Here is a 15,539-nt window from a genome sequence, read left to right as displayed (position 1 = left end):
CAGATCTGTCCCACTCCTGCCCAGGCCCCCACAGGCCCCCTTGATGCGAATGATGTAGAGCTGGCCATGCCCACCCAGTTGGTCACACCCACTCCATCCACGTCCACCCAGTAGGCCGCACCCACCCTGGCCACACCCACCTGCCACCCCCAAGGGCAACCGCAATGCTGATATGGTCCTCAATGAAATTGAGTTTGACACCCGATCTACACTGTGCATATTAGCTTTGGCCTTGAGCATCTCTGCAACAGAGTATGCTGCTCCGATGTGAGGTACATCTGCACATGTGAAACAAGATGAATCACCATCAAAGAAGTAGTACGCTTAGTGACAGGATGTCTCAAACCTATACCAATTGAGAAAATATATCCTTTCGCTGGCATTGTCCCATCTAAGATCAGGAAAGAGTTTGCAGCAGATGCCAAATGAACTAAGCAAGAGTGACCCTCAACATCCTCTGAATGGACATATGCCCTAAACCAGCCAACTCAGATCTGGGAACAGCTTTATGGCAAGGACAAATATTCTTGAGGAAACAGAAGAACAGCATCGAATTAAAAGACGGAGGAAGGAGACTGTCAAGCAAGGAGTAACATTAAGGAGGACCTAGCTGAAATATCCCACTCCCTTATACTACTTGGAGAACCCTGAATAGGTTGAGAGTTGGAGTGTAAAACCAATATGCTCAAGTAGATGCTCTTAAGCTGGTAAGTTGTGTAAATGTGGGGAAATGCAGAGCCTGACCCATTTGTTGATATGTCAGCTTCAGAAACATGTACCGATAATGACTTATTTTTGCCCAACAACAAATCCAGAAAGGTGGCTTCATTTTGGCCATTTAAAATTTAACCTAGACACGGAAGTTTTTGCTTGAGCAACACTGTTATTCTTCCTTCCCACAATCAAAACAATGTTTTATCCCATTTTACTAAAGTGAATGTTCTTGCACGTTTCTGTCAAGATCATCTCCTTTACTCTCTACCCCCACAACCCTGCGGGGTAGGCTAATTGAAAAAAATGACTAGCAGCCACCCAATACTAGCTGGAACTTAAACACACGAATTTTATTAACATAAGACCCCGACGTCCTGCAGAGACTCTACCATAGGGAGAAGCAAAGAGAATGGCTTCTGGCAAGAGAAATGCGGGAGTCCCTGCTCACATATTACAATCCGCGTCTCTTGCCAGCAAACCAGAATTAATCCCGAGCCATCATCCTTTAATGATGATGGGGGATTCATAAGAGTGAACCAAAATGGCAGTCAACCACACCGAGAGCGCTGGCTTCCAACTGTCGTTTTGCTTTTCAGCCGGCAAGTTTTATTAGTGAGGCGGCAAACAGCAAACCAACCTAAGCCGCGAGAACTCCGGTTCCCCGATCTAGACGCACAGTTTACGTTCGCCAAGAGATGTTTGGGGGAGGGGAAACCTTAAAACTTTCCCAAGTTGATTGGCTGATAGAGGGGTGACGAACTTCACGCGGGGGGGGGAGGAAGGAAAGCGACCCATTGGCTCCGCCCACAAAACGCGCGGCGTCTCGGCTTGTCGTTTGCGTCGGCGTCGTCCGCGGGGCTGGGAGGTGCCTGGCGCCCTCACGTCCTGTTCCTCCTCCCCCCCAGCGCGCTCCCTCCCTCCCCTCCCCCGCCGGCGCGAGCGCTGTGGTGAAGCCGCCGCATTGTTTGTGCCGAGGGGGGGAGGAGGAGGGGAGGATTGTCGACCACGGGCGCCTCCGCACCCAACCCGCAGCCGGACTGCGGCCCTTGGCGACGCGCTCCGCCTCCCGCCCCGAATGCGTCGCTGCAGCCGGATCCAGCCACCACCAACCCCTCCGCCGCCACAACCGGGAGCCCACGGGCGGCCGCGACGGCGCGGACTATCCGCTGCCGCCTCGGTCTCCGTTCCGCCGGGCGCTAAAAAAACGGAGGAGCGCTTCCGCCGCCATTCGTTCAGACCCAGCTCGGCGTCTCGCGTAAAAAGGAGGGCCTGTCAGCCGCGTCCTTGCGGCTCCCTCAGGTGAGCGCTGAAGATCTCGGGCGGGGGAAAAGCTGGCCGGCTCTGGCACAGCCTCTAAGTGGGCTCCGCTGGGGCGAGAGTGCGAGGGCAGGATGGCATTGGGCGGGCGCCATGTTTGCGGCCCGAGTATTGTCCCGACAGGGGTGGGGAAGCGGCGAAGGAAGGAAAGGGCGCGCCGGGGGGCCGCTCGCGGTGGAGAAGACTGGAGAAAGAGTTGCTGGGCCTGGTGCGGAAGGAACCATTCGGGGAGTGCGGGGGAACGTGGGGGAGGGGAGCGCAGTGGATCTGGGCAGGAACTATTGGCGCGGAGGCGGGGTGTGGGAGGGGAAAAGAGGCGTGCTCCGGAGCCATTCAGCGTGTGTGTTTATGTCACGATGGGCGCGGACAGGGCGGGGAGAAACCAATGTTTGGGGCAGGGGGATGACTCGTGCGGGACGAACCATTCTAAGCTAGGAAGGCATTGTAGCTTAATGTTTTGTTTTTTTTTTTTTTCCTGTGCAAGGGATTCAGTAGCTGGGAGGCGGTGCGGGAGCGGGTGGGAACTTCTCTCTGGATCTCATTTCAGGCTTTCATATCAATTGTCTTCCTTGAAAGGGTTAGGCTTGATGACGTCAGGGGTGAGGATTAATTTCTGTGAAGATCACTTTCACTTTTTGGATGAAATACAGTTTGCCCTTCCATTGACTTGGTTACTTTGCTCCAGTGGGTTCTGACGACCACACGGGTATAGATTTGAATGTAAACATGAGGATTAGATTGCTGGAGTTCTTAAGATTAGCATTTATAGATAGGGTTCTCTTCTGCTCAGAGTCGTTAAGAGTTGGTTGGCATACAAATTTAATAAATTATTATTATCTGAACGTTTCTTTTAAATGAACCGAAAAAAGTGTTCTTGTTATGCTTTTAGAGAAACCATAAATTCAGCAAATAGTAAAGTTTGCTTATTAGTGTTGTCTAGAATATTTAATGTGATAGTCATTTTGGTTTAGTGGTTAAGGCAGGGGTCCCCAATTCCCAGTCCGTGGACCAGCACCAGTCCGCAGCATGCCAGCTACAGGGCCGCATAAACAAGCAAAGCCACATCTGCAGGATGAAGGCAGTACGTAAAACCACACCCCCTCTCATCCATGGAAAAGCCTTTCTCCGTGGTATAGGTCCCTGGTGCCCAAAGGTTTGGGAACCTCTTGGTTAAGGAACCAGGGATAGAAAGTGGGAGACCAAAATTCAAGTTCCACTTTGGCCATGAAATCCAGCTTTGTAACTTTGGATCGGTCAATTTGTCAGCCCAAATCATTCCACAGAGAAAATAGGAAGAGGAAGGTGTGTTGGATAAGTTCATTGCCTTGGGTTATTTGTAAAAATAACAAACGCAAGATATAAATAAATAATAACTTCAGCTGCAAGAAGTGTTGACTGTTTATTGCTGCAGCTTGATTATTATGTTGAGAAATTCAATCATATCTATGGTCTGAAATAATTAGGATAGCATGTGTGATTTAAGCATTCTCTGAAGTTGATGTAGATAGCTTATGTTGTACAAGTAGACCTTGACTTATGACCCCAATTGAGCCCAAAATTTCTGTTGCTAACTGAGACATTTGTTGAGTTTTACCCCATTTTATAACCTTTTTGCCAGAGTTGTTAAGTGAATCACTGCAGTTAAGTTAGTAACTGTTATTAAGTGAATCTGGCTTTCACATTGACTTTGCTTGTCAGAAGGTTGCAAAAGGTGATCACATGACTCCTGGATACTATAACTGTCATAAATATGAGGCAGTTGCCAAGTTTCTGAATTTTAGTCACTTGGGGAAGCTACAGTGATAGTAAGTGTGAAAAACGGTCACAAGTCACCTTTTTCAGTGCTGTTGTAACTTCAAACACTCACTAAACAAATGGTTATAAGTTGAGTAGGTACCTATATTATGGCTCAGGGTATGTTTGCATGCTTAGATCTCTGGGATATCTTGTCTTTTTGGCTGTACAATGATAATAATGCTGTAGGAATGTTTGGATGAACTGTAGTGCGCTTTATATTTGAGAGTGAAACCTGTTGAAATCTAACAAGTTATATTCGAAATTGCTGCTTGTAACGGATACTTTTATAGTTATATATACTTATTCATAGTAAAAGATTACTGTTTTTGGTTAGAAACTAAACTTGGCTATAAAGTGCTATTTTTTAAAAAAAACTTTTTAAGTAAGCCTAACAATATTGGGGTTTTGTAAATATTTATTTTGATGCAAGGTTTGTAATAATAAACTTTTATGCTTAACAATGTTAATTCTATGGAACTCTGCACATGCTTATATTTCTTACCACTATTTTAATATTTTTCTTAAAATATATACTGTTTAAAAAGACATTTTTAGTCTATAGCAGCTTTAGCAATTCTTGATTGCTTAGCAATTCTACAGTAATTGGTATGCATTACCTATGACGGGAATGCTTTCAAAAATAAATTATTTTTAAAAACAAGTTATATGATTAACAATGTTTAGGATTCTATATTTTTTAGTAAAGCTTTGTCATGAATTTGAAAAAGTAGAAATTGAGCTCCTAATCTGAGTAAATTATGAGCACAAGTTAATGTCATTCAGAAAAACTGGTACTGCGACTTAAGACATAGTTTGCATGTGATATAAATTTTTACAGGAAGAAGCATACACTTTAGAGAGTTAGATGAAATTTAGAAGGAAATCTAGTCCAATCCCTGCATATTGCAGGATTCATCTCCAGTAGGTGACTATCTAGTCTCCTTCTGAAAGACACCACTGCAGTATTTCTCAACTTTCACAACTTAAAGATGTGTGGAATTCTGAGAGTTTGAAGTTGAAGACACATCTTCAAGTTGCCAAGTTTCAGAAAGCTGGTCATTTGAAAGGATTAACTTATCAACAGCTGTTAAATTTATGTTAACAAAATGTTTGAATAAAGATTTAAATGTATTTTATAGAGTGTATTGGAGATTCATTTGGAAAAGAAGATAATTGAAGATAATTAAATATATTTTCCTCCTAACACAGCGGTTCTCAACCTATGGGTCGCGACCCCATTTGGGGTCGAACGACCATTTTACGGGGGTCGCCAAACAACGCGATCCGCCATTTCCCCCTCGGGGCGGCGCCGCGCATGCGCGCCGCGTCCGTGTGACGGGGGTTGCCGTCACACAAAGGTTGAGAACCGCTGTCCTAACAGTTTGTTTTTGCTTATTTGTAATCAGAAGATACGGTTCTTTGCTGAATGGGTACAGAATCTTTATATATGAGAATATATTATTCAGCTTTGTGCCCTACTCTTCACCAGCTTATTTGATTCTTTTTGCTCATGTTCCTTGACTTATTGGTGTAAGGAAGCTCTAGACAAATGTCCTGTTTTCTTTGGTGTTCTTAAGTATTACTGTTTATATCCATATGCTAAAGATTGAGAGGGGAATTAACTGGTAATAGCAGATAAATGTTTTCATGTAGAGTCTTCATCTGGATATTCTTGATCAGAAAGGTCAAAACGTGAATTATTTTTCTACATGTTTTAAATGTGTACTTCAAGACTAATGTATTTCACTTTACAACTTTTTCCAATAGAATACATAATATATGTGTGGTACATAAGGATTATCATTTGTCCTATCTTGCACTTTTGCTAAAATAAAATCAACTGCATCAGTGAAACTTCCCAGAAGAAATCAGAAAAAATGACCTCTGATTGACTCATTGGATTACATTTAGATTACATTTAGCATCTTTTCTCCCCCCCCCCACCCAAAAAAAATATCTACACCAATACCCACCAGTAGCAATGAGGCAATATGTGATTTTGGTCCATTTTTCTTGCCGTTTTTGGTTCTAGTCTTCATGAAAAGGTTGCCAGATTTTTTTTTTAATAAATCCTCTCTCTGTGTATATAAGAAATCGATTGCAACAAAGATAATTTCCTCCCATTGTATTTTTGGGAATGAAAGTTTTCCATGGACAATTGGTTCCTAAAGTTCTTTGAAGAACTGCTGCTGCCATGAATGGGCAGGCAAGACCGAAAATTAAATGCTGACTGCAGTAATTCAACAACATAACATGATCTGGAAAGAAATAGGGGATCTACATCATTACTGGAAGTTACTTTTTGGTCAACTACTATCCTGGATATTTTTTCTTAATTGTTTCTGAGGAGGATATATTTTATTCCAGGTATAACACTTAGAATGATGAAGTACCAGTGGAATCTGATAAATTTACAAGGGATTTCCTGCCCTGGGTAATTATAAATTCTGGATTTTCAAAATTATTTATTGGAGGTAATACATTTAAATTAAACAGTAAATGTTTGGTTTGTAATATTTGTAAACATAAAAAAGATTTTTTTAGAAAGTATAGTGAATGACAAATTTACTTGTTTAGATAAATTTACAACTTACCTCAGCAATTCATCATAGGAATAATAGTCTGTTGAATCTCATCCTTTCACAACTTGTCTGAAAGCTACATTAAACGGTTGATTGTTTTTAAGCAGAATTCCTTTACTATAACATCAACCATCCAAATATACATTAACTACCATTAATTTAATCAGCAATACAGTATGGGGAAAACATCTAATTCTTTTGAACTATATTACAAGGATTTTAACATTCAACAGCTGTCCCTAAGGTCTCATGCTATAGTCCGTGGGGCTTATTTAAACTGTTCCTCAAGAGTGTACAAAATTGGGAATACATTCAAAAGTGAATCTTCCTATTATTCAGTTGTAAAAACTAGTAGGAACTAGATACATGTGAATTCCCTGCCCCAATTTTTTTCTTATACTAGCATCAACACAGAAGTCAACAATTTATTCTTCATGCACTTTATTAATCAGAAATTGGTCAACTTGATGAATTGCTAAAAATAAATTTCTCCACTAATAGGACCAATAATTAAAGCTAGTTTCTTGTTCTCTGATATGCCCTCACAACATAGAACTGAGTCAAAGAAGTAACCACAGCAATGGCTTTTCTTCAAATAACTCACAAACAACATAGTATAAAAATATACATCTGTAGACATCAGCAAATGAAATAATATAAATGTTGCATTTAACATCTATAAGTTTAATGGCATTTCACTATCTGCTTTTCATGTTATACAATATACATTTTTGCATTTGAGAATTTGACAGAAAAGGAAAACCTAGTCCCCATTGAACACAGGAACAATAAGATTACATTGAAACCATGAATTCTTATTTACTTAGTAAATATAAACTGATATTTAATACATCCATTCAGCATTCACAAGTCTTTTTTAATATTCAAAATGTTATCCATGTTTTAAAATGTATGTGCTTATTTAAATAATGTGGTTGTCCAACTCACAAGTAGCAATATTGGACAGCTAACACATGATTAGAAATATAAAAAAATAGTAACAAAGGAATGTAGATGTTTCATAATACTACATAATCAAAAATCAAGCCACGTGTGCTTATTTAACTCCTTCATTTTTGTTTCATAATACTACATCATCAAAAATCAAGCCACGTGTGCTTATTTGACTCCTTCATTTTCATCCATCTCTTCAGCTGGCATCAGACAATGCAGCAAAAATTATAATTCTAAGTCGCTTTGATTTTAAAGAATGTAAATGAAATGAACTAATCATACCGTGGTTTGATTTATTGAGACAACTGGAACAAAATCATACATGTATATGTATACATACACAGGATCTTTTGTCCTGAACTTGGAATAAGCAAGAAATATTTTGTTTTGAACCTAGAATATTTATTTATTTATTTGATTTCTATAGCTGCCCATCTCAGCAAATGACTCTGCATTAAAAAGGCTGACATTTTTACCCTGTTGAAGGTGAGAGCTTGAAAAATCTATAACATATATCCTGTGGCATCACCTGAGTGTCAGGAGGAGGATAATTATTGGAATTGAAGAAATAATGCAAAAGTGTATGTGTGTTAAAAGTCCCCCCCTTGAGATAATTATGTGAGGACTGTCTTTGTTTTGACTTCATTTAAGAGCAAACCAAAAATTTCATACCATTTGATATATTTATACATATACACTAGGGGTCCCCAACCCTCGGTCTGTGGATTGGTACCGGTCCGCGGCATGCCAGAAACCGGTCTGTGCAAATAAACGAAGCTCTATTCTCCTACTTGAGCAGAGGGCTGGACTAGAAAACCTCTAAGATCCCTATTCTATCTGCGGGATGCAGGCAGCACATGAAACTATGCCCCCTCCGATCTGCAGAAAAACCTCTCTCCATGGAACCGATCCCTGGTGCCCAAAAGGTTGGGGGCCTCTGATATACACAACAGATCCCTGGTGCCCAAAAGGTTGGGGGCCTCTGATATACACAACAGATACAATGTTGGAATTTAATTCTAGATAAATATATGTAGAAATATAACTTCAACCAATTCACTCATCAGATTTGCAGATGACACTAAGCTGCAGGAGGGAGAGGGAATCGCTAAAACTTTGGAAGATAGACTAAAGATTCAAAAGGATCTTGACAGACTTGAGCATTGGGCCCTGTCTAACAAAATGCAGTTTAATGGTGAGAAAAGTAAGGTCCTCCACTTATGTAAGAAAAACCAAATACGCAGGTACAGAATAGGTAGTATTTGGCTCAACATAATAACTGTGAGTATCATCTAGGTTAGCTAGTGAATCATTGTTAAGTATGAATTAGCATTGTGCTACAGTTGCCAAAAAATCAATGCAGTCCTAGGCAACATCAAAAGAGGGTACCAAAATCATGGCAAATGATAGTACCGCTCCATACAGGTAGTCATTGACTTACTATTTTCTTGGTTTTTTTTTTATTTTTTCTTTTTGTTTTGAATAAATTTAGTTTATATATGTATTAATACTATAAGATACAAAAATGCAAAAGAAAATAGTAGGAAAGAAAAGGGAAGAGAAAAGTATAGGAAAAAGGAGAAAAAGAAAGAAAAGGTGTTGACTTCCAACTCCCTTTGGTGCAGTAGGATAAGATAATAACATGAAACCTCGATGTTTAACTTTTAAATAATAGTATAAACTAGCCACTTCTATAACAACAAACCTATTAATCAGTATATCCAAAATCAAAGTTTCATTTTTTTTCTACCTCAAGCACAAAGTCCAGAAGTGGCTTCCAAGTAGAAACAAAAGCAGTTGTATTTTTGTCTTTAATCAAAGCTGTCAGTTTAGCCACCTCTGCTAACACCATCAACTTCTGCAACCATTCGTCCTTTGTGGAGATTCAAGCGTCCTTCCATTTTTGTGCATAAAGTAATATTGCTGCTGTCAACGTATATATCACCAAAATTCCAATTTTTTCCCCAAATCTTTTTCCATTAAACCCAAAAGAAAAGTTTCTGGTTTTATGGGTAGACCTTGATGTACGACCACAATTGAGCCCAAAACTTCAGTTGCTAAGCAAGACGTTAAGTGAACATTGCCCCATTTTTACGACCTTTCTTGCCACAGTTGTTAAGTGAATCACTGCAGTTATTCAGTTAGTAACGCCCTTGTTCAGTGAATCTGGCTTTCTCATTGATTTGTTTGTGAGAAGTCTCAAAAGAAGATCACATGACTCTAGGACTGCCATAAAGACATGCCAGTTGCCAAGTATTCACATTTTGATCACGTGACCAAGAGATGCTGCAATGATTGTAAGTGTGAAAAATAGTCATAAGTCACTTTTTTCAATGCCATTGTAATTTCAAACAGTCACTAAAGTCGAGGACTACCTTTCCTGCACTAATGAGGCCACACTTGGAATACTACATCTGGTTCTGGTCCCCATGATACAAAAACAGATGTGGAGACTCCTAGAGCAGAGCAACAAAGATGATAAGGTATCTGGAGGCTAAATTGTACAATAAACAGCTAAGGGAACTAGGTATGCCTTGCCTATTTTAAAAAAAAAAAAAAGGCTTACCCATCTACCAATACTTGAAGGGCTGTCAAAGGAAAGAGAGGGATGATTTGTTCTCCATAGCACCCGAGGAAGGCAAGAACCTCCTCAGAGGGAAATTCAGTGTTGAACTAAGGAATTTCCTGTCAGTGAAAACAATCAGTGGAACAGTTTGCCTCCTGAGTTGTGGGTGCTCCATTGCTAGAGGTTTTCAAGAGAAGATTGGACAATTATTTGTCCAGGATGGTATAAGGACTTCTGCTTTGGACAGTGGATTGAACTAGATACTAGAAGACCCCCAAGATCTCTCCTAGCCCTATAATTCTACGATATGAAAGACAAAACTAATTTGTGAATGTCTATAAATGAGTTTTTAAAAGTAACGATTTCAGAATAAGTTGCTTAATAATTTTAAGATAATTACAATATGAATGGACTTGTATTTTTAGACCATTTTTTCAATTAAAGCAGTCTTTTCTATTATTTCATTTTGTCTCAAAATTGTTCCTGTAAGACTATGTTTCAAATGTTAGGATAAAGGTAGATACTAATATTGATTACTTGTAAATTGATTACTGTAATTGTAAAAGATGTGGAATTCATTTTAAGTGATGTGTTTTGTTTTCTAATGCATAAGTATTTTTCAAAAATGCAGGTACTAGCCTTACCCTTCAAGAGAAAAAAAGTAAATGTTCCTGTTTTCATAGTATAGTTCAAGTTTACTGCTTTAACAATCACTCTTTTAAATTGTAGGTAATCATTACCAAATGAGGAGGAAAGGAAGATGTCATCGAGTATCTTCAACACGGCACTCTTCTTCTCCATGCAGTATTAAACGGTCCCCTACTAGAGAAACTTTAACCTATGCTCAAGCGCAAAGGATGGTAGAAATAGAAATTGAAGGTCGATTACACCGAATCAGTATCTTTGAACCCTTAGAGATTATATTGGAAGATGATCTTACAGCCCAAGAATTAAGTGAATGCAACAGCAATAAAGAAAATAGTGAGAGGCCACTGGTCTCTCTGAGAGCAAAGAGGCACAGAAACAATAAAGTTAAAAAGAAAAGTGAAACTCTTCCAAACACACATGGCATTCCACCCACTACAAGTACTCTTCCAGAACCAAAAGTGCATGTTGTTGAATATAGCCCACCTTCTGCACCTCGTAGACCTCCATCTTATTATAAATTTATTGAAAAGTCCTCAGAAGAACTAGATAATGAAGTGGAATATGATATGGATGAAGAAGATTACGCATGGTTAGAAATAATCAATGAGAAGCGAAAGAGTGATGGAGTCTCAGTTGTATCACAAAATATGTTTGAATTTCTTATGGACCGTTTTGAAAAAGAGTCTTACTGTGAGACTCAAAAACAGGGTGAACATCAGTCTTTAATTGATGAAGATGCAGTTTGCTGCATTTGCATGGATGGAGAATGTCAGAACAGCAATGTGATTCTTTTTTGTGACATGTGTAATTTAGCTGTGCATCAGGAGTGTTACGGGGTGCCATATATACCTGAGGGCCAGTGGCTTTGCAGGCAATGCCTGCAATCCCGTTCAAGGCCTGTAGACTGTGTACTGTGTCCAAACAAAGGAGGTGCCTTTAAAAAGACTGATGATGATCGGTGGGGACATGTTGTGTGTGCTCTTTGGATTCCAGAAGTTGGATTTGCCAATACAGTTTTTATTGAGCCAATAGATGGAGTCAAAAACATTCCCCCTGCCCGATGGAAGTTAACATGCTACCTCTGTAAACAGAAAGGTGTTGGTGCCTGTATCCAGTGCCACAGAGCAAACTGTTATACAGCATTCCATGTTACATGCGCTCAAAAAGCTGGTTTGTATATGAAAATGGAACCCGTGAAAGAATTAACTGGTGGTGGCACAACATTCTCAGTGAAAAAAACTGCATATTGTGATATACACACACCACCAGGATCTGTTCGGAGGCCTCTGAATATTTATGGAGAAGCTGAAATGAAAAATGGCCTCTACAGAAAAGAGGGCTTTGTTAAAACCAGGTCTACATCAAGGGTCAGAAAAAAAGCTAAAAAGTCAAAGAAAAAACAAGCTGAAACGTGTGCAGTTATGCCTGCAGTATCGGCTCCATGTATTCCTCCCCAGAGGTAAGAAAATGTTTTTTTTTTTTTAAAAAAAAAAATCTTTACAGTTGTTAGTGTTACCAACTTATTAATGATGAGCAAAAATTAATGCTTAATAGGCTTTTTCAGAACAAGGCTCCAGATCATTAACAATTAAAGGGAAATTAGAAATGGTCATTCTCTTAGATGTTACTTTATCAATAAATTTCACTCATAAATAGTTTTCATTTGTTTTCCTTGTATTGGTTTGGACTATGTAAGCCTGGTGACTATTTGAGAAAGACTGCTAGATATGTATTAGGGTATGCAGTGTTTATATTTCAAAGGCAGAAAGTTGCCCTGGAGTATGTGGATTTGCATATGCAGCATCTGTCTGTAACTCATTAAAATAAAGATTTTTCTTTGGATAATGCTGCAGCTGCAAAGAATAGCTACATGATCCTGGGAAACAATCCAGCTCTTTAAGGAGTTGCTGTGTGAGTGCCCAATCATGCTCCAGAGCATCTTTTTGCCTTTGAATCTGAAGCTATGCAAGCCAGAGGTAGGAACATAACCTGATCCTGTTGTTGTTTCTTTTCATCTGGTATTTGAAGGCCTGTTATTTCCAGTCTGGAAGTAACACTGACTTTTCAAGACTTGAAAGCCTTGATAGACCTGTTCTTCGTGCCTTTATCCTCTCTTGTTTTAATATCATCCAAATGAGTGACCGTGATCCCATCTGATAGTAATGAATTTCACAAGTTAATTACATGCTGTGAGAGGAAATATTTTCTTTTCATTTCTATTAAATTTTCTTTCAGTCAGCTTAGTGGGCTGATCCTAATCCTAATTTGATTTTTTCCTTATCTATATTCAGTATTCTATGAAAGAAATTATGCATACTTCGATTATCTCCCTGTTCAGCTGCCTATTCCAACTATTTGGAATTATTCAATTTTGTTTAATGGTGAAGCATTACATGTTTCCTTGTGTATAATTGATTTTAGTAATATGCTGCTTCAGAAACACATTTTTGGCTAAGAGTCCTTTCAGTCTTAAAGTGATTGCAGAAAGGATATCAGTTTCTAAGGTATTACCCAAGTTGTAGACATATCTTATGGAGAAAGAAGAAGCGAGTTGTATTGCATTTTGTGTGCTTGCTAAGAAGAAACAAAATTTTGTCCTTTAAATATTTTGCAATGCAGCTTCCACAATTCTACATAATTGGCATTGCATAGTCTGGCTATTTGGAAAAAAAAATATTGCTTGTTCTTGTTGTGCCTTATACCTTAAATACACCAAACATTTAACTCTTCAGACTTCCATAATGTTTCTAGAACTTCAAGTGTGAGCTTATAAGCTATGAAACAGATAACTTTAACTAATGCATGCTGTTCCTTGTCCATGACTTATATTTAAACAAAACCAAGAATTTCTTTCTGTAGTTTATTTAGCTTGATACTTGAACCAGATATCTATAGTTTGTTCCCTTTGTGGCAGGCCACAGTTTGAAGTCAGGAATAAGCTATGTAGAACTGTATTATGATATTACTTACTTGATTTCTACCAATTTTCAGATTATGTTTAACATAACAGTAACTTCAGAACATCGATAGATAGGTAGATAGGTAGATATGTAGATAGATATATAGATATGTTCTAGATAATTTAATATTAAGCATTTAAGAATATTTTAAAATGTTTATGAAACTATTAAATGATAATGTGTTGCTAGCATTAACTAATACAAATATGTCAGGCAGCCCTGTCTTCAAGTGTCTTAAAATAAAACAGTCTTGTGGTACTTTCATGTTATAAATTTATAAAATACTTTCAGTTGGAATATACTCCATGAGGAGCGTGGCTTGTCACTTTAAATATTATTTAGAATGTTGTCTTGTTGAAAATTTCCATTCTGAATGTCCTGGACTAAAGGAAGACCTTTAAGCTAAAATATAATAATTGTGGTATTTCTCAAAAACAAGGATAGTTTGTAGTCTAGTTTTTCCCAAAAAAACCCCCCTGTCCTTCCTAGGTTGTAAGATAAATAATGCTCAGGACTTAATATGTATTTGTAGATAGGGTTAAATAATTAAACCCAGTAAAACAGAGGTGTCAAACTGCTGGCCTGCGGGCCAGATACTTCATGAGGAAACCACGCCCACCCCATTGCCGGCAATGGGGACAAAGTTCTGATACGTTGTGCAACATCATGTGACGACGCAAATTTGACATGTCTGCAGTAAAACTAAGGGGATATAGGGTTTCACAATGCATTATAATAAGAGATTGGAGGAGCAAATACACTTTATTCTGGTAGCCAAGTTTCCTCTGCATATTAAATTGATGGAAACTGCTCACAAATAGCATGAGTTATTACAATGGAAACTGCTCACAAATAGCATGAGTTATTACTTGGGGAATACCTAATGTGCTTGTTAAACAGGGTGTAGAGATTTTTAGATCCATAAGCTGGGGGGGGATGGATAGATGGATGAATGAATTGCATCATTTATTTATTGAAGATTTTTGTCTATATGACGAGTTTAAGTGTTAAGAGTTTGTTTGGTCACCTTACTCTTAAATGTTAAATAATTAACAAAATTTGTAATGAATATATGTGTGTGTGTGTGTGTGTGTGTGTGTGTTCATTTTCTTATTGCAGGTTTTTGAATATGTGAATTGTTAAGAATTTGTTTTGTAACTTTACTATGGAAATCTGAGTAAATACTTCAAAGTACAAAAAGATTAAATAATATGAATTATTAGATTTTGTAGTTTCTGTGTAACTGATGAATGTAAATAATTGTAATGGATTCCCCATGCCAAAAACGTTACTATATGTTTGTTTAGCATTCTTCTTTAATATACAATAAATCTTTTAAACTTGAAAGGATTTCTACCAATAATTTGTGACATAAGTATCCAATATTAGAAAAAGGATTGAAAAAAACAGAACCATGTAAAGATGTTCGTATAGTAGAATATTTTTGAAACAACAATAACTTCTAGTCAGATTTATAATTAAAATATGTTCAGTTTTTGTTTGAAAATATTGCTACTTCTTTCTTTCCTGTTTCAGATTAAATAAAATTATGAATCAGGTGGCAATTCAGCGAAAGAAGCAATTTGTAGAAAGAGTTCACAGTTACTGGCTACTTAAAAGGTTGTCCAGAAATGGTGTTCCTTTATTGAGGAGACTACAATCCAGCTTGCAATCACAAAGAAACACACAACAGGTACCTTTATTTCCTTACTTCACTTATGATTAAATTATTTGGCATATTTGAGTTCATAATGTATGGGTACAATTATCCAGGACCACTATAATTATGAATGAGTTCTTTTTTTAATGTATATATTTTATTAGTTTTTATAGGATTAGGAATAGGGTACGGTCGGGGTTGGGGTTGGGTTTAGGGTTAGGATTTTTTAAAATAACATTCTTAATATTTAGCAAACAACATGTTGTCTGGGTACATGTATTTAAAAAGAAAAAAACAGTAAGTAGTAACTAATTATCATAAACAATATGTTAATTAATCAC

At 38.1% G+C, this 15,539-nt stretch overlaps 1 protein-coding gene across 7 annotated transcripts in view; it reads left to right on the top strand.

The window, feature by feature from the left end:
• The first annotated feature begins 1,580 nt into the window (after positions 1–1,580).
• BRD1 (bromodomain containing 1) overlaps positions 1,581–15,539 on the top strand; it is a 60,711-nt gene continuing 46,752 nt past the window's right edge. For 3 of the 7 annotated variants that reach the window (XM_039343422.1, XM_039343420.1, XM_039343421.1), the window contains exons 1-3: positions 1,581–2,013; positions 10,660–12,037; positions 15,075–15,231. In XM_039343422.1, the coding sequence (XP_039199356.1) occupies positions 10,674–12,037; positions 15,075–15,231 (1,521 nt within the window). In that variant the 5' untranslated portion in view covers positions 1,581–2,013; positions 10,660–10,673. Of the gene's footprint in view, positions 2,014–9,827; positions 9,848–10,659; positions 12,038–15,074; positions 15,232–15,539 lie in introns of those variants that run through there. The other 4 variants (XM_039343423.1, XM_039343417.1, XM_039343419.1 and 1 more) reach the window with 4 other exon arrangements.

Source organism: Crotalus tigris, unplaced genomic scaffold, assembly GCF_016545835.1.
Source record: "Crotalus tigris isolate CLP2741 ecotype Arizona unplaced genomic scaffold, ASM1654583v1 scf7180000017850.1813134, whole genome shotgun sequence".
Taxonomy (NCBI): Eukaryota; Metazoa; Chordata; class Lepidosauria; order Squamata; family Viperidae; genus Crotalus; species Crotalus tigris.
This window is presented reverse-complemented; position numbering and strand designations above follow the sequence as displayed.